This window comes from Salvia splendens, unplaced genomic scaffold (assembly GCF_004379255.2).
Source record: "Salvia splendens isolate huo1 unplaced genomic scaffold, SspV2 ctg1188, whole genome shotgun sequence".
Lineage (NCBI taxonomy): Eukaryota > Viridiplantae > Streptophyta > Magnoliopsida > Lamiales > Lamiaceae > Salvia > Salvia splendens.
The window spans coordinates 1-24,461 of record NW_024598742.1 but is presented as its reverse complement, the minus strand read 5'-3'; the positions used below and the strand labels follow the sequence as shown (position 1 = coordinate 24,461).

The window sequence follows — 24,461 nt, the reverse complement described above, 5'->3', positions numbered from 1 at the left end:
GCCCGATAAATTTATTCATAATTACTTGAAACATTATAAAATGAAAGTTGATTATAAAATTTGGAGGCTATTGGAGGTGTCCACAATAGTGACGGGCACAAAATTTTGGGGCTATGGACAACAAAATTGGGGATATGGACAAAAAATGGGGCGGGGCTATTAGGCGGACACCCCAGCGAAGATGGATATGCCTTTTTTTGAAAATTGCATCGCCGTATAGTCCAACTTGCATGCTTCCATGGGGAGTATGCATGCATTAAATGCAAAGGCATGCATTACCTCTTCAATTGTGAGGAGTTCCATGATGATTCTCCCACCAAAATGCCATGCTTACTGCCATGTGGAATGAGAATGTATTTAATGCAAAGGCTACATCCTCTTCATTCCCTCTAAGTACCGAGAATAAAGCAAAAATCAAGGCTGCACTCATGAGGATTCTCCCACCAAAATGCCAATGCCTACTGCCATGTGGAATGGGAATGCATTTAATGCAAAGGCTACATCCTCTTCATTCCCTCTAAATTCATAGTCTATGTTGTCTCTATATCGTCCCTTAACTACTATTTGAGGGTCTCATTGTCCTTTTTATCTCCATCCCTTAACTAAGGAATGAAACTTGCAACGCTTCGTCCCTTATTCCGTCCCTTAAATTACTATTCATTTTTTATTTTTATTTCCAACCCAATTCAATTTAAAAACACAATTCATTAAAATTAAAACAACATTACAACTTAAACTATTACATGAAAAGAAAAAAAACACAATTAAAATCCTAAAAATAAAAATGACAAAATTTACGTATATTAGGTTTTATTTATTTAAATTTACAGCTTCTCAAATTATGTCTAAAAACGATTAATTATTTAAATTTATTATTTGTAGGCGCGTTCACGTAGCATGTTTTTAAAGATAGTTCTTAGGAAATGGTCCATTTATTAAAGTTGAATATTACCTGCATAATATACACAACTACTAATATCGTGCAGGAAAGCGTCCACTAATTCGACACTCACTGGTTGAGATATTTATATCAAACATTTAACATAAGTAAGTGAAAAATAAATAATCTTTTTAGATTGGATTTATTGAAAGAAGTTCATCGCACTTAGCAAAGATTTGTGAAAAAAAATCATGTGAAATCCCAAGGAATATTTTAGATTATATTGGTGTGGCTGATACTGATTGACTATCGATTTCTAAATTGAAAAATTATTAAAAGCTCCACCAACATTTAATAAAAAAAACTCTTACATTTCTTTCAATAAAAATATAAAGGATAAGAATAACTGAAAGTAACTCAAAAAAATTCATAAGATTAGAATGGTAACTAAGTCAGAAAACAGAACAGTAACTCAAAAATATTCATAAGATTGGCATAGTAACTGTCACATTGAAGTGATACAAAAGTCATTGATAGAAACTAAACAGGATTAGTGTTCACAATATTAGAACAGTAACTCAAAAAGGCTTCTTCACTCTCCATCCTCTTCAGTCTTTCTTCCACCACTTTTGTTTCATCTTGCGTGCATTATCCGCAAACAAAGCCTTGCGCTGAGCAGCGGTTTTGACATATGGTGCCTGGCAGATCTCATAGGACCGGCATGCAAGGCCATTGACATTGGCATTACCGCAAACATAGCAAAAGCTGTCGCCATTATAGCCGTGAACAGTCTTCCAGTGTTCACTCATGGCATTGACAGATTGAGTAATCTCTCTGCATTCGGGGCAGTTGCAAACGCAACGGCACCCTCTTCTCGACAAGGATTTCTGCTTCTCCGGCTTTGCATTGGAGTTCTTGTGTTTGGCAAACGTGCCAGGCCTCAAGCCACTTCCAAAGCCAGCCGCCAATCCTGCATTCCCTAAACCTACAAGATCAGATCAGAGAGAAGACATCCGAGACAAGATCAGATCATAGAGAACACATCACACAGACAGCGATCAGATCAAAGAGAACATATCTGAGAGATATATGGGCACAAAATGGGAACTATATATCTAAGCAAGATCAGATCAGAGAGAACACAAAGATCAGAGCACATCAGAGACCAGATCAGATCAGATCCGAGAGAACACATCTGAGAAAGCAAGATCAGATCAGAGAAAGCAAGATCAGATCAGAGAGAACACTTCTATATATCTAAGCAAGATCAGAACAGAGAGAACACATTATCAGATTTAGCAAGATCAGGTCAGAGATAACACATCATCAGATTTCTCTCTGAGAGATAGATGGGCACAAAATGGTCTCTGAGAGATATATGGGCACAAAATGGGAACTATATATCTAAGCAAGATCAGATCAGAGAGAACACAAAGATCAGAACACATCAGAGACCAGATCAGATCAGATCCGAGAGAACACATCTGAGAAAGCAAGATAAGATCAGAGAAAGTAAGATCGGATCAGAGAGAACACTTCTATATATCTAAGCAAGATCAGAACAGAGAGAACACATTATCAGATTTAGCAAGATCAGGTCAGAGATAACACATCATCAGATTTCTCTCTGAGAGATAGATGGGCACAAAATGGTCTCTGAGAGATATATGGGCAAAAAATGGGAATCATATATCTAAGTAAATTAAGCAGATACAGAAAAAACATACAAAAATCTATCTAAACATAAATTGAGATCTCTAAACATATATTGAAACATACAACTATATATCTAAGTAACATAAGCTGAAAAAACATAACAAAAATCTATCTAAAACACAAATTGAGATCTCTAAACATATACATCTATTGCGATCAGATCATGCAGCAGAGGCACAAAAATCTATAGCATAAGCAAAAAAATCTATCTAAACATATCATATATACAGAATGGGAATGAAAATAAAAAAAACCTTTCAGATTGAAAAAGGCTGCGAAAAACTTCATTCTGAAGATAAAAAACTGCAATCAATCAAAATCCCTCAGTCACATATCACATATTTATAGACAAAAAACAAAGACTGGGCTGGCTGGGCTTGCAAAATTTAATTAAAAGAAGCAATGGGCTTGCAAAATCTCATATACAATTAAAAGAGTATTAAAAGAGTTCCTGAATTGGACTTGGTTTAATTTTGCAAAAAATACTAAAAGAAATTTGAAAATTAAATAAAACCCTAAATAAAATGTGACAAACTTAAAACCAAAATAAAATGGGAACGATAAATCTAATCAATAAAATTACCTACGGTTCCAGATCTTAACTACGAGATCTACGGGCTCAACGGGCGAGTTTCATGCTTCGATGAAACAAAACCTCCACCGCCGCCGAACCGCACAGATCTACGGGTCAGATCTACGAATTGCAGCTTCGATAACTCAAAACCTCCACCGCTGCCGCACCAATCTCAACCGCATAATGTTCCCCCGCTGCCTCAACGGCGCTGTCGCGATCTACGACCGAGCCGTGATCGCCTCTGAGCTGATGGGGGAGTTTCTGAAAAAGACATGATTAAAAAAAGAGAGAAAAATGAAAAAAAAAGATCAATTAAATACAAAACATCTGCCTGAACACCCATTACAATTTAAATTCATATCTGTAACAAAATTTAAAGAAATTGAAAAAAAAAAATTTGTTCTGTACCAGATCAATTAGATCAAAAAATCAAATCTTTAAAAAATGTAAGAAAATACAAATCAATTAGATCAAAAATTGATCTAAATAAATTAGATCAACATCATTAAAAAGGAGAGAAACAAAAATGAAAAAAGATATCAATTAGATCGATCGATATATATCAATCAAATCAACATGAATTACAATTTAGATCTATACAAAATATCGTTAACTAAAAATTTGTTCTCCAGATCAATTTTAGATTAAAAAACAGATCTTTAACCTAATTTTAAAAAATGGAAGAAAATACAAATCAATTAGATCAAAAGGTTGTTCTTTCGGTAAATAGAAATTGAAATCAATCATCATCAAAAAAGAATGAATTGGTTCAAACGCTGAAAAATCGATCTAGAGTTTCATAATCGATGATCTAGAGTTTCATAATCGATGAAAATAGAAACTGAAACCAATCATCATAAAAAAAGAATTGGTTCAAACGCTGAAAAATCGATCTAGAGTTTCATAATCGATGAAAAATCGATATAGGAAACTGAAACCAATCATCATAAAAAAAGAATTGGTTCAAACGCTGAAAAATCGATCTAGAGTTTCATAATCGATGAAAAATCGATATAGGAAACAGAAGACGAATAGAGAGATGGAGGAAATTTAAGCGGTACAGAGGAAAAGGATAAAAGAGAGAGAATGGAGGAAATTTAAGCGGTACAGAGGAAAAAGATACAAGAAAAATTTTATCTGTGAATGAATGATGTCGTGAAGTTGACAGATGACATTATTTATAAAGCTAACCCTAATAACAATTGGGCCTCTTGTGTTGGGCCGAATTATTACTCATATTATATACTATCTATATTTCTTATTTTCCTTATCTTTCAAAATTTGTAGTATCTAGAAATTAAAATAACAAAATTTAATTTTTCAAATTTATTAAACTAGTATCACCACACAATTTTCACGTACTAATACAAATTCGCAATAAAATTAACAAAAAATTAAAAGCAATATCATTACTAAACTTTAAAACAAATATATAATAACATTTTAATTAATAACTAAAAATATGTCTCAATTAGCTAAATACTCCTATAAAATAAAGTCATAAAAGATGTTGATTAAAACAGTTTAATACAAACAGAACAATAAAAAAATACTACTATTGCTTTTTGACAGGGGTGTTTTAGCTTGGTTGTCAATAATTGCTTTAGAAAGTCGGATGTTGTTTCTGAGCATTGGGCAACTTATGGGAGGAACTTCTTCTCTCGATATGACTATGGGAGCATTTTACAAGGTCAGTTGTAAATCTATAATCAGGATCAACCGACCAAGTAATATAGACAGAAGACAGCTTATTGAATACATAGATGCGAGAAAAGGAGTAGAAATTAAAGAAAGTTCTGTTTAATGAGTTAAAAAATGAATTGAAAAAAAATATGAATCCTACTTTTATACTCCTCTGTCCCAACATTTCTTTTCGGCATGAAATTTTATAAAGTTCTGTTTAATGAGTTAAAAATAAAATATTAAAAGAGAATAAAGTAAGATAGATGAGAGAAAGTAAAGTAAAAGAATTAATAAAGTATGTGCGATTAGATGTATTGTTTTTAGTTAAAAAGATAAATGACTAAGTACTTGGGACAATTCAAAAAGGAATACGACTCAAGTAACTTGGGACGGATGAAGTAATAAAATATGAAGGAAATAAGTTAGTGTAGTGTTTAGTTCATTACCAAAAATAGCAAAAAATGTGTGACAAATATTGACCGATGAACTAAAAAGAAAATTAATAACAAGTAGGTGCTTTGAAAGAAGCTGTGTACTTCAAATAGAGAGAGGCAACTTAATTTACAGCTTATTCATTCATAATTAAAAGCTTATGGAGGGATAAATTAAAGAAAAAGATTCAAAATCCCCTATATTGTCCCAAAGATGCTGCTGCTGCTTTATCTACATAATACTACTAAAATGAATTTCAAGTTCTGGCTAGTTGATAAATTATCCCAAAGCCAGGGTATTTGGAAGTGAATGGAAGCTGAGGACATTTTTCGAAAAACTTTTCAAAACTAACTATGGTTAAACGTAGAATCGAAGTTAGAGGAAACCCTCGACACCCCGGCCAGCCTGCACCTCTCTGTAGATTGAAAGGGCTTACTCCATGACTTTGGCCTCGGAAAGTAGTTTAGCTCTCTTCTTCCCGGAAGGATGAGTAGCAAGATAATCTTGCAGCTTTGAAGAACCTCCCACTTGTTCCAACTTGTCGTACACCTGGGGAGCTACTCGAGGATCGTACCCTGCAGAAGCACTCCGATGTAATCTGCTTCCAACTCCATCCTGTCAGATCATAACCAAATATTCCAAGATACATAAAAATTTTCAAAGGAAAATTAAGCAATGACAAGATTTGCAGAATGAAAAATGCAATCATGCGCAGGTACAAGGAAAACAGATTATCAATCAAACATGATTTTTCTAGCAACGAGCAAAGTGATCCATTCTCGGACAATTTCATATAAATCTAGCAGTAACACACAGATATTTGGTTAGTTCTCAAAACTTGAAATTGAAAGGTAAAAGATGTTAGCAGAATGAATGAAACTAATGTTACAACATCACTACTGAACCATCGATGATGCATTTTTCACTGCACAATTTAAATCTCAAGCAGCCGACATTATACCCAAGTCGAAAAGGGAATCAAAATGTTCCTACATGAATCTATCTCTTGTCTGCAAACAGCTCCATTAATGGCAAATGCACAAATGAATCAATTTTTAGAGTTCTAATGATATGTGAGTTTCCATCTTCTGCGTTTCATGCAGGGAGAGTACAATAGTAGTATAGTGAAAGATCATTAGGTGAAAAGAGTTTTGCTGTAGATAGGAAGAAATGGCGCCACCAAAGAAAGCTTGTCAGCTATGAGTTCTCGACCACTTTAGCTACTCTGTTTTCGATCTAATGCTTGCTAAACTAGCTTCCAAGGTTTATGTTGAAGCAGCTACAGGTTCTGTAATCAGGCTCAGCTGCTCTATTTTTCTATCTAATGCTTGCTAAACTAGCTTCCAAGGTTTATGTTGAAGCATCTACAGGTTCTGTAATCAGGCTCAGCTGCTCTGTTTTTCTGCTGCTAAGTCAATTGACATAAGCAACCTAACAGTGAGGGATTGTGATTTTGGCCGTGACTATTATAACTGTGATTATTATTTGTCCAATCGACCCAGTGAACATGGTGGTCCTAGTTATACAGAGCTTCTACTACGATTGTTGGTAATTATCGCAGGTGGCAAAAAGCACAACCTAAAGAATCAGAGCAAGAGGTTTGATCCCAATTTTATTTTCTACATTCATTAATCAATAAACTGAGTTGAGAACGAATCAATGAAAAATAGGTTGATGAAGAGCTGAAGAGAGCTCTATAACCAACAGCGCAACTGATTCCTCCATTCCAATACCCAATAGCTCCACAACAATTTAGCACGGTGGCACCACACGTAAAGAAGCCTATTACTACACATGAGGCCGGCTATAGGCCTAACGGATTGCAGAATCGAGCATACTTCTTATATAAAACTCACACAACACAGATGGGCAATGTTGTATAAAAACACAATTTGGCAGATAGACTACATAGCTAATGAATCAATAGAGTAAACAAGAACATGAGCATCAAACACACACAAATTGATCATTGCAATGACTAAGTAACACACAATACCTCCTGGAAAAAGGAAGCCTTAGGAAGAGATTCGACATTGTGTTGACAACATCAGGCATGAAAAACTGGTAAAGAATCAACTGCAGGATTGTGAGCCACACGTTTTTTGAGATATTCTCCGCAGCATGCCTCGCAACAACGTGAGCAACCTGTTGAGCAAACAACACAAACAACCATATTCAATAAACCGAGTAAACAAAGAACCAAGCAACATAATGCACAAAGTCCAACCCCTTGGGTAAACAAACATCTTCAATAAACCAAGTAAACAAAGAACCAAGCCACAGAATGCATAAATTCGAAGCCCCACCCCACCTCATGCCCAATGATAGTTGCGATTTCAGCATCCGCTCGAAAATGATTGAGCAAACCAGTGAAGACAACAATCTTCCCACCAGGCAAACAAAAAAGCATCCACAGTAGGATCATTAACAAGGATAACCTCCCATTCGAATCCCTCCAAATGTTATGTTTGAGACTTTGGCCCAACTTCTTGACCCTTTTTCCTACTTTGCTGAACCCATCCATCATCAAGAATCTCATTCTCCTTACGCCACTTATCCTCAGCAATCCACTTCTCCTCAAATTCTCCCACTGCCTCCTCCGGTTTGCGAGCATTCTGAGGAGGCTCCAGGCTTTCAGACGAGTAGCAATGTCAGTCCAGACCTGCTCCTTCCTCAGCCCCTTCTGCACAGCCTCGACTATGTCCTGAGCTATCTTTTGAAGCCTAATACTCTCGGGGTGAAGAGGGGGCACGATTTTCCCCTTGTATTCTGATTTAATAGTCTTGAAATTGGACTCGCCTAATTGTTTCTCAAGAGAACTCCAGAGAAGCACGAAATGGGTTCTCTTCGTGTAGGGCACGGTCTCCTAATTCCCAAAATAGACAGTGATTACAACACCAGAACCTACCAAAACCATCGAGAATAGAATTCTCGGATTCTGACTCCACCGTTTGTATCCCCTGGGTTTGAAATGGTGGACTTTGTTTCGGTCCACAAGGTAGAACCTCTTTGCCCCATCAAGCAAAGGGCTTTTCCGTTGGTTCTGTGCAAGTGAGTGCCTCAAACTCAAAATTCTTGGCGCGGATCTGGAAGAGAGAGAAGTGGATTCGTGGAGGGGGGATTCTGGGTGCGAAGGGATTGGAATTGTGGCGACGAAAAGCATCGGAAATGAATCTTGTCGATCTTCTGTACCATCCCATTGCGTCGAATTTGCTTGAAATTGGGGTTCTTGAGGTAAGATTGTAGTGATGTGTAGAAACAGGAATGGAGGGAGAGAAGAAAAGGGCAACAAGAGATTGTAGGAGTGCTGAAAATCTTGAAGACTAGAGAGGATGATCGAAGCTTCGGCGCACAGTCTTCACGAGCCCAATTATTTCATGCAAGCTTTTTTTAAGCCCTTGGGTTTATTTCTCTTTTTGTTCATTAATTTTGACAAATTAATATACTACTTTCGCATCTATCTATACATATATAAAGGGGGAGTTTTGGGGGTATTTATGGAATTATCTTCAAGCTTAAATATATAATTTAAATACTATAATCTAGACATTTAAGAATAAAAACTATTATATAGATGTTGTTATGAATTTAAATATTTATTCATAGTAATAGCCGTTAATTTGTTTAGATTCTGTATTTTAATATTTATAAGTTTTGGGTTCCATAACATTTTTTCCTTGAATTTATTATCTTTAAATGATGTAACCGCTCTACAGAACAAAAAAAATGGAGGAGGTCGTGCACTCAATAGTCTCTTTTCTTAATGATTATGGAAACGGTTCTCCATTAAATTACCTTAATATTTGGTCTTGAAAAATAATTAAATTACAACCGTTTTGCACCTAATTCAAATCCATGATTGAAAAAATCATGTCTGCCGGTTGTTGGCCGGTTGTTGGCCGATTGTAGACCATAATATATGGTGTGAGGAAATTATTTAATCATCTTCATTTTGCATTTAGTATAAATCCATTACTAAAAGATGTTTGAAGGTTATAAAAGGGGAAGTATCCATGATATATTTCAAATCAATATTTTTTCTGCTATCAAATCTGTGACTTTTTAATCCATGATACATTATTCTTGCCATTTCTATGTAAATGTTGTATATACATATATGCAGAATTTATAGACGAGGAATACCGTCGATTCTGCAAAACTATGACATCGAGGCTGTAGGGTAGCAGGTAATAGAGAATCCTTTTAATATTTTTGGTTGAATTTGTGTACAATGATGATACGTAGAAATCAAAAGAGAAGAAAAGTGATGTTGGTGGTGTGAAGTTTTGTATTTCTGTTTCTTATTCGTCGTCGGTGAATTTTCTGTCAATGAAGTGATGTTGGTGGTGTGAAGTATGATGGAGGCGATGGATTCTTCTTTAGGGTTTATTTTGGGGCAGGATGGATGGTTGATTATTTAGTGTATTTGTATTAACACTAAATAAATGTATTGATTTAATTATGGTATGTTTTAGTAGGTTTATAATTTATGGTACAAATTATATAGGTGTACAATGTCGGTTCATTTGCTATAAATTTGTTAATTTGTAGTGACTCATTTTGTGTTTCTGAAATTAATTTTTTGGTTGATGTGTTGATGATAGGTCTATAGTTATTCTCTACCTAATCATGTGTTCTTTGTATCATAGTAAATTGAGTTGTTTTTTCCATATGATTTAAGTCGCAATATGATATGAAATTTTCGTAAAATAGTATTTTAGTTTTATTCAATAGATTTACTATATTTGTAGAGTATTTAGAATTTAAGTAAATGTATTTGCAAATATTTTTATTATATTTACTGTTATGACTATATAATTTTTATATGAAGTTTTATTTAGTGTATTATCACATTATCGTTACATGGAGTAGTTAATTAGTTTTATAAATCAAGTTAAATATTCGTTAAGCTTAAAAATTACTATCATTAAATTAAAACTGAATTTTGTTTATGGATTTATACATTTCAACCGCCGGTTTCACATCTTTAATTGAATGTGATGAATATTTAATAATTGAGTGTTCAATATGATTATTTATACATTTCAATCGACGATTTCACAATTTTAATTGAATGTGATGAATATTGAAGAATTTAGTGTACATGATTATAAAATGTTCAAAGTCTAAAAATATGAAATAAAAAATGAGAGCAGTTACACTTCTCTATTAATTTAAAATCATTTATTCAATTCAGCCGTTTTCAATTATAACAATAAATATGAAAATAAAGAGTTGAGAATTTGAAACAAAGAGTCTTTTAATTAAATTCATTCATCATATATAAACGGGCATGTATATACTCATTCTTCATTCTCCGAGCCACCTCCGCTATGCACCAAAATTTCTAAATATTCTATAAAGCGTTGTTGGAGAACAATGAATATGGACGCTAAACTAGGGCGGATGGAGAATTTTATTGATATTTGACTCATTTGTTGGTCATGATGAGTATATTTTAAAGTTAATGGTTTAGGATTTAGGTTTCAAGGTTTGGGTTTTTAGTGTATAGGGTTTCTATATTGCAATGAAATGAAGATCGACTAAGAAGTGTCTCACCAGTGCAATCTTAAATTATTGCAACGTAAACTTGCTCCTGCAGTTATAACTCAACGGTTAATTCATATTTTCACAGAATTAAAATGCTTTTTAATTTTAAGTCTAATATTTAAATGTCAAGACAATTTATTAAAATGTCAACACAAATATGTGCTGAAATTTTAATGTGATCGTATTGACATTTTAAAGAAAAGTTAGCATTTAAACGCACTCTTGTGGCCATATGGGGTTAACGTGATTGAAAAAGTATAATCCAAAGTAAGAGGATGTCGAATATTCTTTTGTTTATCATTTCACAAATTTTATTTCGCATAATGAAATAAATATGAAGAAATTAAAATGACCCGTGCATCGCACGGGCGTGATACTAGTTTCAATATAAAAGGAAGACTTTATACAATCGATAATGAATGTTGTTGTGAATTGTGAGTGTTAAAACTTAAAACTTAAAACAGAGGAATTAGTAGTAGCAACACTGTCCACAATTGTGGCCTTGAAGGCCACTAAAAGTTGGCCCGGCCACCAAATGTGGCTCTCTTATGGCTCTTCGTAATGGTAAAACCCCATAAAAACAAGGGCCACGAAATGTGGCCCTCTCCAAAAAAAAAATAATTTGTTTACTTTTTTTAATGATATTTTTTAATTTAACTATATTAAATTTTATTAGACTAATAATTTGGAAAATAAACATAATTTAATAAAGTCTGGATTTGTTGGTCCTGCACATATTGAAATTTGATCATTTTGGTCCTCCATCAACATTTTCGTTAAAAACTAACGGTCAACTGGTTTAATCCCGATTTTGACCATATTAAACTTTTCATTCTGATTTTTTACTCCTTAATTAATTCCCAATTATTTTTATAAACATCCTAAACCCATCGTCACCACCCCCGAACATGTTCCACTCCAGCTTCTTCGCCCCCGGCGGCCGCGACTCCGGCGACAACAGGTCAAACAAATTTCTTTCATTTTTGCCATCCTCTTCAATTGCTTGAATTGCTTCTTCCTTCTGCTTCAAGTTGTAGAAAAACCCACTCTTTATTTGGGAATTCATTTTTCGAAACCCCTAGCCCCAATTTTTTCAATTTTGTGAAACCGAGCGAAGGGGTATTTGAAATTGAAGGGGAAATTGGAAGGATAAGATTTTTCTGGTGGGAATTATCGATCGATAAATTGAGATTAAATTGAAACTGAGGGAAGAGGATGGGAGGGGAGGTGGCGTACCTCACTGTGGGGGGAGAAGGAAGGGTGTGATGAGGGGAAAATAGCGGTGGCGGAAAGGAAGTATTCGGGGCCGTCGGTGGGTTCGATTTTGTCCGATTTTGTTGGGTTCTTGATTTTGTTTAGCTAACAGATTTGAGGTTCTCCCATTTTTGTTGGGTTTTTCAATTTGGGATTCTTAGATTTTGTTGGATTCTTGATTATGTTAGGTATTTGAAAATGAATTTCAATTTTATATTTTTTGAATGAATGGAGAATTTGAATTTCTGTAGATTAGAATTTTGAGATGAATGTAAATGGATGAAAAAGATGAAAGATGAGAAGAAGGAAGAAGATGGAAATTGAAGTGAAACACTCCAAATAAGAACCCTAAACATATTATTTAATTGGAGTGAAACACTCCCTAAACATATTATTTAATTCTAATTTTAAAAGGAATATTTATAAAAATAATTAGGGACTAAAAATTCAGAATTAAAGGTTTAATTTGGTCAAAATCGGGATTAAAACCCTTGACCGCTAGTTTTTAACGGAAATATTGACGGATGATCAAAATGATCAATTTTCCATATGTGCAGGACCAAAAAATCCAAAAGATCATGTTTAGGACCAAAAACGTGAAATGATCATATGTTCAAGACCTATTTTGGCCTTTACTCTAAATAGTTTTGAGTCGTAAACCTATAAAATGAAAAACTTACCTACGAAAATAAGATAGAACATTTGTAGAACTATTACAAAAAAAAACAAAAACAAAAAACAAAAATGATACACTCTTCTCGCCATCTACTGTTTCTATAGCCACCACCTCTAGAAAATTGTAACGCCCGTACTTTTTATAGTGCTTGACGCACATAAAATCGAGGAACGGTCGAGAAATTTTTATTTGGAACAACACCAAACATAAGTGGTTGCGTTGGACGATTTTAATCGTTGTGAAGACAAGATAACGAATTAATTAAAGCATCCGTGAATTGTAATTACCGAAGGAAATGCGAGAAAATAAAGTATGTATATTTGGGCTTTGCAAATTTATTTAGAGTCCAATTGACTATCTACAAAATGGCTTGGGCCCCCCCAACTATTTAAATATCTAACTAAATAATAATATTGCTAACATGGGCTTGCAACAAATTGAGTCCAACAACATGTAATTAATTTAGAAGTCCAAATCTCTCCAAATAATTGGGAGCAAGCCCAAGAACTTCCATCTCCTTCTTCCTTCCCTCTTGATCGAGGGTTCCTCAACCAAGGGACCCTCCAAATTTCCACTCTTCCATCCTCCACCTTCCACCATTAATCCTACAATCCAAGAGTCACCCAAAGCATTACTTTAGCTCTTCAAACTCTTCCTCACTTTACACTACACAAAAGAGAAAAAAAGAAGAGAGTGGGAGGGAGACGAAGAGAAGCCGAGAGAGGGAGCAAGAGGAGGAATTTCACCACCAAGCTCAAATTTTTGGAGGTATAATCATTTTCTATCCCAAAGCATGATTAAGTAATAGCCATGCATATATGATTTTCATACATTCACCTTCCACAAACAATTCAAACAATTTAACAACAATTGAAACTTATCGAACATCGCTGTATTTAATCGAAAGCACGAAAGAACACAACTTTGTAATAAAAACGTATCTTGCAGGACGTTTCGGGGTGGTTCCGGGCTTGTTCGGGGTGTTTCCGGGGAGGGAAGGTACCGGCAGCAGTCGGGCGGCGTCCCCGGCAGCAGGCAGCGGAGAGCGGCGACTGACCTTCATTCTCGCCTCAACGGCGGCTGGCGAGCAGCTGCGACGGCAACTCCGGCTGGAAGGCAGCAGCGGCTCCTCCCCGTGGCAGCAGCAATGTTGTGCAAATCGAATGAACAAATGATGGTAGACGACGCGAGGAGATTACGTGGTTCAATCTCTTTCGAGATCTACATCCACGGACGAAAATGGAGTTGTTCTTATTCAATCACCAACTAAGAATCAGAGATACAATTACAACTGAACTCTCTAAACTAATCTCTCTCAATCGAAACTATCTTGCTCGAGTGAATTGCTTCTTGGATCAGCTATGTGTTGTGTGTATTGTGTGTATCTCTCGCCCTCTCTCTCTTTCTGTTATACAACATATATACACAGTTTCCAGAACTAGCATTTGGGTAAAACCGTCTATCTAACCCGAGCTTCTTCTTGAGTTGGGCTGAGCTGGGCCAGAGAGAGTAATCTGATGTGGGCCTGGGCTCAGTTTCTTCAAGCCTTACTGCAATGCAGCTACACCACTTCAAATCTCCACCTTAGCTGAATTGTTGGAACACCTCCATCCTCATCAACCACCTTCATCTCCGAGGAACAAGCCCAACCAAGTCCAAGCAATGTTCAAACTTAGAACTTGGTAGAGATTTGGTGAGCATGTCAGCTGCATTCTCTGTAGTATGCACCTTCTTTACACACACTACCCCTTTTCTTACTTCATCTCTTACAAAATGAAGTTTGACATCAATATGCTTACTCTTTTCATGGAAAACTTGATGTCTTGACAGACTTATAGCACTATTATTGTCGCAGAGGATAGTCACTGTATCTTGATGGACTCCAAAATCTTCAAGGATCCCCTTTAACCAAATTGCCTCTTTCACTGCCTCAGCCAAAGCAATGTACTCAGCTTCCGTTGTTGAGAGTGCAACCACCGATTGCAAACTCGACTTCCAACTAACTGCTGTCCCATAAATCTTGAATATATATGCTGATTGTGATTTTCTGCTATCCAAATGTGCTGCATAATCAGCATCACAATACCCAATCAACTCATCAGTCTCTACATCGTCTTGCTTAGAGTATAACAAGCCATGACTCTGAGTACCTAGTAAGTACCTTAAAGTCCATTTCAATGCCTGCCAGTGAGTCTCTCCATGATCACTCATATACCTACTAGTCAAGCTTATAGCATAGGCCAAATCAGGACGGGTGCAAACCATAGTATACATTATACTGCCTACTATGCTTGCATAAGGCACTTTAGACATCCTCTTTCTTTCTGCATCAGTTTTTGGGCTTTGTTCAGAGCTCAGTTTGTATTGCTGACTTGATGGAGTTGAGACTTGTTTAGAGTCAGTCATCTGAAACTTACTCAACATCTTTCTGACATAGCTGTGTTGTATCAGCCATAAGCTTCCTTTTGCTCTATCTCTTATGATGTCCATCCCAAGTATCCTCTTCGCATTTCCCAAGTCTTTCATTTCAAAAGCTGCCTCAAGCTCCACCTTGACTTGAGCAATCTCTGATTTGCTTGGTCCTGCCACAAGCATATCATCTACATATAGTAGCAGGTATGCGATTGGTTTACTTCCTTGTATCTGATATATACACAACTGTCGAATGATGACTTCCTAAATCCCATCTTCATCATCTGCTCATCGAATTTAAGGTACCACTGTCGGCTGCTTTGCTTCAGCCCATAGATGCTCCTTTTAAGAAGACAAACTTTATCTTCATCTCCGGGTTTGACAAAGCCTTGTGGCTGTTCCATATATATAACTTCCTCTAATTCCCCATGCAAGAAGGCAGTTTTTACGTCTAGCTGTTGCAATTCCCAATTCCGATGGGCCACTATTGCCAACAATATTCGGATAGAGCTATGCTTTACAACCGGGGAAAATACCTCATTGTAGTCAATCCCCTCCTCTTGCGTGAAACCTCTTGCCACAAGCCTTGCTTTGAACCTAATAGAGTCATTCTGTGAGGCCTCCACCTTCCTCTTGTATATCCACTTGCAACTAATGGGCCTCTGTTGGATCATGGATCTCAAAACCAAAACCCAAGTTTTATTTTTTAGCAGTGACTCTATTTCCTCATTCATTGCAGTAATCCATTTCTGTCTATCCCTGCTTCCAATAGCCTCTTTGTAGTTGCTCGGTTCATTCAACTCCAGCTCTTCTGCAATGCAAAGAGCATAATATACAAAATCTGCATCTCTGAACCTTGCAGGTGGTCTGACCTCCCTTCTAGTTCTATCTCTTGCTAGCAAGTAACCATCATCATTACCTTGGTTACCAACTGAGGGTGGAGGATACTCAGGTTGTGGGCCTGATGAACTGCCATGATCACTTGAATCTGCTGAGTTGTGTTCATAATCAGCACCTATCACGGTATCCTGATCACTCTTATCACCAAGATCATCCTGATCACTTTTATCACCAAGATCATGGTTTATGTCAGACTTCACACTCTGACCTTGTGACTCCGTGACTGAAGCTGCATCTTTGTACGGCATCTCCAATTCATTGAAAACAACATCTCGGCTGATAATAATCTTTTGGTTCCCACTTTCTGTACTCCATAATCTGTAGGCCTTGACTCCAGTTTGATATCCCAGAAAAATGCACTTTAAGGCCCTCGGCTCCAGCTTCCCTTGCCTAATATGTGCATATGCCCTGCACCCAAAGGTTTTCAAGTTTCTGTAACTGCCATGACTGCCATACCATCTGTTGTCGGGAGTATCATGGCTGATAGCTGAACTAGGACATTTATTTATCATCTTTGCAGCCGTTGAAACTGCCTCTGCCCAGAACCTCTTTGGAACACCAGATGTGATCAACATACACCTAACCCTTTCCAACAAGGTTCTGTTCATTCGTTCCGCTGTCCCATTTTGCTGCGGATTCCCAGGTGCGGTCCTGTGCCTTTTAATCCCATATTTCTTGCAATAGTTCTCAAACTCTCTTGATAAAAATTCCAAGCCGTTGTCCGTTCTAAGGCACCTCAGACCATGCCCCTTTTCCACCTTCACAGCTTCATGCCAACTCCTAAACTTTTCAAATGCCTCTGATTTTTCCTTGAGAATATACACCCAAACTTTCCTACTGAAATCATCAATAATGCTCAAGAAATACCTCCCCCCTCCTATCGAGTTGGTTGAACATGGCCCCCCACAGATCACTGTGGCAATAATCAAGAGGCTTACTCGAGGTGTGTTTACCTGTTTGGTATGGGAGCTTCTTTCCTTTTCCAAGCTGGCATGATTCGCACATCTTCGAGTATTCAGGATCGACTCCTTGGATTAGCCCCTTGCGAGCTAACTCCTTCATCCCTCTCTGTCCCACATGACCAAGCCGGTTATGCCAAGTTTCATAATCACTGCTCTCTGACACGAGTGCGCTTCCTTGGATGGTCTCAGCATCCAAATAATACAAGCTATTTTTTCTTATAGCTCTCATGATGATGTCCTTCCCGTTCAGTACTTTCATACAGCCATGTGATGACTCAAATGAATACCCCTTTAATTCCAACGTTCCCAAAGAGATTAAGTTTCTCTTTATATCAGGGATGTATCTAACTCCAGTCAAAAGCTTAACCGAACTATCATGAATCTTGAATCTAATATTACCAATTCCATGTACCTTGCATACCTGATTATTCCCCAAAAGGACTGTGCCAGTAGCTTCCTTAAGATCTCAAACCATGCCCTATGTGAGCAAATGTGAAACGAGCAGCCGGAATCCATTATCCAAGATTCTGCTATTTCTTTGCCAACCACGTTCAAAGCTTGAGCTGGCTCCATTTCCTCCGCACAATCAGCAGTGCTAGAATTCCCATTCTCTTCAGCTTGCTTTCTTTGAATGCGTAGCAATTCTTCTTGAGATGACCAGGCTTGCCACACCAATGACATTTCCTGGTTTCTTTGTCACTGTCAAGAGATTTTTGCCCCTGCATCTTGGGTTTGCCAGCTCCATCCTTGCCCTTGGATTGCTTCTTTCCCTTGTACTTCTTAATATTCAGAGCCTCAGCTGCACTGTCACGGCTCGTGCTTGCTGCTGAGCTTGATACCTTCTGCAACTCCCTAGCCTTCAAGGCACATTGCACTTCCTCGAGGGTAATTGTTTTCTCCCTCCCATACAACATGGCGTCTTTGAGGTGATCGAATGATCTTGGTAGCGCATTGAGAAGCAGGATGGCCTTATCTTCAGCATCAAGAATTACATCGATGTTTTCAAGGTCATCGATCGCTTTATTGAATTCATCGAGCTGCTCCTCTATAGCTTCCCTTCTTGGAATTTATAGGAATACAATCTTTGTTTCATATAGAGGCGGTTGGCAAGAGACTTCACCATGTAGAGATGCTCGAGTTTATCCCAAATTCCAGCAGCTGTAGTCTCCTTTGACACTTCCCTGAGCACTTTATCGCCCAAGCACAGAACAATGGCACTATGTGCCTTCTCAAACATCTCCTTTTTCTTGAGAGTCTGCTTCGGATCCTCTCCATCGGCGACCTCTGGCGTCTTGGACTTGATCGCCTCAGCTAGCCCTTGCTGAATCAATAAGGCCTTCATCTTTATCCGCCAAAGCCCAAAATCATTCCGGCCTGTGAACTTCTCCGCTTCGATCCTCGGCGTCGTCATCGAATCCTTCCCACAGACGGCGCCAATTTGTTGTGCAAATCGAATGAACAAATGATGGTAGACGACGCGAGGGAGATTACGTGGTTCAATCTCTTTCGAGATCTACATCCACGGACGAAAATGGAGTTGTTCTTATTCAATCACCAACTAAGAATCAGAGATACAATTACAACTGAACTCTCTAAACTAATCTCTCTCAATCGAAACTATCTGCTCGAGTGAATTGCTTCTTGGATCAGCTATGTGTTGTGTGTATTGTGTGTATCTCTCGCCCTCTCTCTCTTTCTGTTATACAACATATATACACAGTTTCCAGAACTAGCATTTGGTAAAACCGTCTATCTAACCCGAGCTTCTTCTTGAGTTGGGCTGAGCTGGGCCAGAGAGAGTAATCTGATGTGGGCCTGGGCTCAGTTTCTTCAAGCCTTACTGCAATGCAGCTACACCACTTCAAGCAATGTCGCCTGCACCGCAGCGGCGGCATTCCGTCTTCCCGGCGAGCAGCAGCGGTTGGACGGCGGCAATGACCGGACGATGATGATGAATCGGTGGCTGACCGCAGCCTGCTGTGATCGAACCCAACGGCGACGGCACCGGTGCAGTGAGACGACGAGCAACACTGAAAAGAGAGGCGGCGACGGCAGCAGCAATTATATGCTGATTTCTCACGAAGGGCAGCAACGATGGTGTCCGGAGAAGGTGAGACGACATGAGTTACAACCGGTGACCAGGATTTGAGAGTTTTCGACGGGAAATTGGGAAACTTGAATTTGGGGGAAATCCTCTAATTAGGAATTGTTCTCAGTGATGTAAATTTGGGGAGTGAGGGGAATGTTTTGAGAGAGAGAGACCGAATGGTTCTGGAATGGAGTAGATGGGGGTTTTTTTTCTTCTTGGGCCTCTCTTTCTTTTTTTTCTTTGTTTGGGCCACACTTTTTTTTTAAATGGAGGTTTTATTAAAGTTTGGGGCTTTTATTTTAATTGGGGTTCTTAATTAAAACTGGAGATATAAGGTGGAGGATAATGATTAGAGGTTGGGCCGATAATTTAATCGTAAAGAATGATTTAATTTAATTGTGGAGAAGTGTTTAATTAATTTCCGGAATATTTCCAAGCCGAGATGAATATAATTACGATGGGAATTTATTGTGATATGTTAATTGTGCACTTAAATAATTATTGGAAGTTTATTCCGACGTCATGGAAAAATGCGAGGAGCCAACGGAGGAAAGAATGGGCATAAGCGGTCGACCGGCGTCGCACGCGGACGCTTGGGCGCCGCCGATAATAGAAAATGCACGAAAACCGAGAAAAAAATTAAAAGATTTTAATTAGAGTGCATGCATTCTAAATACCTTTATTACCGAGAATTGATGTGAACTTCATGTATTTTTCCGAAAAGGTGGTTCGCACGCACGCTAAAAGTCGGAACGAGGAACTATTTACGAAAATCCTAAGCTTTTGAGGTGGGCTTTATTACTTAAACTCCTTTATTTGAAATGATATGTTATGGTGAAATAAGAGTGGTTTTAAATAGTATGTCATGCCGTATTTTATGTTTTGAATTGCCTATCTGATTGTCTACTAGGATAATGTCCTACTAGACTTTGATGGTTAACGAATTCGGGTCTGACCAGGGAGTAAGTCCCTACTCGGACTAGTGCACTGATGGGGATCGTGAGCCGTCCCTTGGGTCGGCCGGTTCAGTGATCGAGTTTATGGCCACATTCTCGTTTCACATGATGGTTCAGATATGGTATATGATGGAGGATGATGATTACCTATAGGCATAATTTTATTTAAGGAATGATTTAGTGTTTCTCGGCCTTTTAAAGTAAAACCCGAGTTTCACTCAATGATGGCTTGACATAACTTGATGGATAAATGTATTTCGGGCATGAGTTCACTGGGTGTATCAAGTACTCAGCCCCTGCATATGTTTTCCCTATGTGCAGGTTGAGCGAGGACGGGAGGCGGAGGATGTTGAGCAATGATTCCGGAATTGTATTCAATAACTGTTCTGGTTACTATTGTGTCCTCATACATAGTAGTAGCTAACTCTCAATTGCTTCCGCTACGTCTAGTTTTAAGAATTTCTTTTACTCCTTTTGGATTGTCAAACTATGTCATTCACGTTATGTACTTTCGGGATTTGAAACCTTGGTTTGATAAATAAAATTTCATCTTTGATCGATATGTTGTATTGCCTTGAGTTGATAATCCCCACCTTCTTCCCCGCTTCTTAATTCCCCCTCTAGTCACAATTTCCCGTGCTTCCTATCCTTAGGAAGTGCGGTTGTGACAAAAATGATCCTCTTCCACCACCACCAGAAAACCTGCCGCCTCCTCTCCTCCCTGAGAAGGCGCCTCGGCCACCACCGCCACCACCAATTCTTCCTCTTAATGGCTCTCTTTCTTGCAAATCTAGCAATAATGTCACCACTTGCAAGCTAACACCAGGCGCATTCCCCTCCCCTGCAAGCCCATCAATGTAAGAAAACGTAAGATTTTAGGACTACAACGAGATCGCATGTTAACCAAATTTCAAACACAAACTAACCTGCAAGGAATGTATCAAGATCTTCGGTAGCTACATCAAATACAGCACCCTTCCCGTATGCAGTCAATGAAAGACCCTGAATAGATTCAACCTTATCTTCGGGTACAACCTCCTCAGCGCTCCATAAACATACCTGACAAGAGATCACACAGTCAGCAAAAGAAAACGAACGGTTTAACAACATAAAATATTTTTCAATTACTCACGAAAGTGAGAAAATGGGCCTTCCACACTCGAGCAGTAGAGTAACATGGTTCTCCAATGAAGTGAGAAGTGATCGACTCTTGATTTCGGTATAACCCTGTAAAACACGGATAAGTTTGTCTTGCAGGTTTACCAAACTAAAATTGTTTAGTACAAGGAGTAGACTTACGGCACCATTGGCCAAAGCTTTAGCAAGTAGGTCTGTTGGGGTTAAATCAGATGAGTTGAGTAGTTCTTCAGAAGCAGCTTTGAATACCGGAATCACACTGCGAAAAAATTACAGTTAGAAACTATGGAGCTATCATACTATTGTTTAGATAACTACGTTGCATAAGGGAAATACTATCAGAAATCATTGATTTTTTCTACAGCTTCAACACCAGCTGATTTAGCTATATCAGATGGCTGTGGAGCACTTATACGTTCGAATTTCACACCTGATTCTCTTTCTATTCTGGCAAAATTAGACTTCCTAGGATCATAAAGCATCACAGCGACACCACTTTTCCCTGGAAAAAGGCATTAAATTGATCAACAAAACTCCAGCAACACATAGTAAGAATCAAAATATTACCAACTTACCAGCTGCTCTTCCTGTTCTTCCAGACCGATGAATCTATGCCTCTACATCACGAGGCGGCTCACACTAAAAACAAAGACGTATTCTCATTTAATTGTCATGTGATGAACAACACATCAGCCAAACCAAAAAACAAGCTGATAAAATAGACCTGAATAATTAAGTGGACATCATCAATGTCTAATCCTCGTGCTGCTACATCTGTAGCCACAAGCGTAGAAAGTTTGCCTGATCTGAATGCTTTAAGAGTTAACTGCAAACATAAAGAGGCATTAATAAAAAAACGAAACCCGTACAAAATATGTGAAGGTCTTTTAGTACTTCATTAAGACTCCATCTTGGCAAGAATTGACCTCAGAGAAACATTGTTCTATGGTGACCAAAAGCATCAATTAGGGCAACAACAAAGCATCACCAGAGAGAATAATATTGATATAATGAAACCAAAGATTGATTTATTCATAACATCAAAGCTTAATTTTTCATTTTCTCCATCGCTCAAAGAAATGAACAAAAGAACAAAACAAGCATTGGATTTTTTTCAAGTAAATTATGACATCAGTAACAAGTTTTGAGATATTAGAATCAAAATAAATGTATACAACAAAACAAAAATGTTACCATGGACTAAATAAGTCTATGCTCATTGGTGGTACTCACAAAAGGTGTGTAGCATAACACATCACATAAAAGATATGTAGCATAACATTCCTCATAATCAGAATATAACCAAAGAGTTCCTTACCGCACGGGTAGACTGTTGTATGTCACCATGCAACGCGCTTGCTCCGGAAGCACATCAGATAGTGTGAAAACAGAATCCTTTGTCTCTGCAAAAATAATAGTGTATCCTACACTGGATTTGAAAAGAAAGAGTAAGCTTGAGTTTGATAACACATTAGCAAAAGTAAAGGTAACAAATAAAGAATAATTTAGGAAAAGGATAAAGAAAAAAACAAACCTGCCATAACAGCTAATAATATCAGGAATGAGCTGAGCTCTGGCAGATGCGGTGCAGGGAAGGACAAAATGACTTACATTAGTGCTGGCTTCATTTTCTCACTACCAACAAGGTCAACAGTTTTCTTGTCTGGTTTTAAAAATTTGGAAGATATATTATATCACATACAAAGTACTATTACTTAGAGAACAAAATTGACAGTCTACAACCAAATTCTAACTTGAGTAGACAGCATAGTTAAACTAGAAACATACTTGCTTGACCCAGGATGGCAAAGTGGCACTAAAAAGAAGTGTTTGAACCTTGCTAGAATCCTCAACCATGCCTTCATAAATGAATATAGGAAAACTTAGTTTAATTGGCCAATTTGCATTACTAACAAATACAAATAAGGACAAGATCACACCAAATTATGTTATGATCATACCAAGAATAAGTTCAACATCATCAACAAAACCCATCCTCAGTATTTCATCAGCTTCATCAAGCACTCGGAACTTTAAGGATTGAAAGTCAATATTTCCGCTCTCTAGGTGATCCTGTCAGATAATGTTGTTAACACAATAATAAGCAGTTGTCCTCAACGAATAAAACCAAATAAAAGGATAAAAACGGACACCACACCTTAATGCGACCAGGAGTGCCAACGACAATGTCAACACCTCTTTTCAATTGATTGAGCTGCGGTCCATAAGAAGACCCCCCATACAGGACAACAACTCATAGAGCTCCGCCGTAAACTTCGAAGTCGGCAGCCACCTAGAACACAGAATAACATGGTATAAAAAATATTAAAATAAAAAACATTGAGAAAGATATAACTAATGTCTTAAAGAGAACAAGAACACAGCTATACAAGAACGAAAAAAAAATGGTATGCAACCAGCTGTACAGCTGTACCCAGCTGGTTGAGTACCCGTGCAGCCAACTCCTCGGGGCAAGAGAACAAGAACACTTGGTGCCTTTCCATATTCAGTCTTCCTCGATTCTTTAGCAGGACCATTTGTCAATGATTCTAATATAGGTAGCACAAAGGCCAACGTTTCCCCTGATAGAGATTTCAAGTCAAATTAGATATGTAAAATGAAGCAGTTGGCCTAACAGAACGCAGAAAAGTAAAAAGAGTTGCACCATAACCAAATGGCTGGTTAGAAGCCAACAATCTGAAATGTGGTTACAATTACAACAACTTAACATAGCTACCATACATCTGTGACAGCAGTAACTAGTATATTTTGGCAATAACTTGGACTATTGTGTCATTGTTGTGCTACAAAAGTTAAAAACTTTGGCACAATAGTAACTGGAAAGAGTATATGAAATTCCATCTAAACGTGAATAGAGCTAAATCGATACTTCATCTTATTAAAAAGGCCTTGGTGCCAAATTGGAAGACATAAATTTTGCTGCAGAGATTATCTAACAACCTACATTGCCATGGTTCAGATAAATGATCTATACCTAAGGTAAAATTCAGGAAAAGCATTAGCACAATAATAACAAAAATAGTACTACTACATTAATTAAAGGGGGGAAAGGTCGAGAACCCCAACCTGACCAGTGCGGGCCCTTCCAACCAAATCGGAACCACCGAGAATGGTATCAAATGTCATTGCCTGAATATGGAACAGCGCCTCAATTCCTTTGGCCTTCAAAGCCTCCCTAAGCGGCGCCGAAATTCGGAAATTGGATACAGCATTAGGATT

General features: G+C 37.8%; 1 protein-coding gene and 2 pseudogenes across 2 annotated transcripts; all 3 read right to left on the bottom strand.

Moving 5' to 3' along the window:
• Positions 1-1,348: 1,348 nt before the first annotated feature.
• Positions 1,349-4,325, bottom strand: LOC121788993. Of its 2 annotated transcripts, XM_042187555.1 has the most exons (3): positions 3,180-4,325; positions 2,851-2,899; positions 1,349-1,865 (listed from the first exon to the last, which is right to left on the bottom strand). In XM_042187555.1, the coding sequence occupies exons 2-3, from the start codon at positions 2,882-2,884 to the stop codon at positions 1,489-1,491; spliced, it is 411 nt and encodes a 136-aa protein (XP_042043489.1). In that variant the 5' UTR covers positions 2,885-2,899; positions 3,180-4,325; the 3' UTR covers positions 1,349-1,488. The 2 variants fall into 2 exon arrangements, 1 of the variants encoding a protein (XP_042043489.1); XR_006047954.1 differs by lacking the exon at positions 2,851-2,899.
• A 1,042-nt stretch (positions 4,326-5,367) lies between these two features.
• On the bottom strand, positions 5,368-8,702 carry LOC121788995 (annotated as a pseudogene).
• A 12,002-nt stretch (positions 8,703-20,704) lies between these two features.
• LOC121788991 lies at positions 20,705-24,368 on the bottom strand (annotated as a pseudogene).
• Positions 24,369-24,461: the final 93 nt, after the last annotated feature.

Excerpts from the sequence above, each read along its gene's own strand:
- LOC121788993 (XM_042187555.1), bottom strand. The coding sequence starts at position 2,884 with ATGAAGTTTTTCGCAGCCTTTTTCAATCTGAAAG. Across the intron at positions 1,866-2,850 it reads AGCCTTTTTCAATCTGAAAG|GTTTAGGGAATGCAGGATTG; the intron begins GTTTTTTTTATT and ends CTGATCTTGTAG.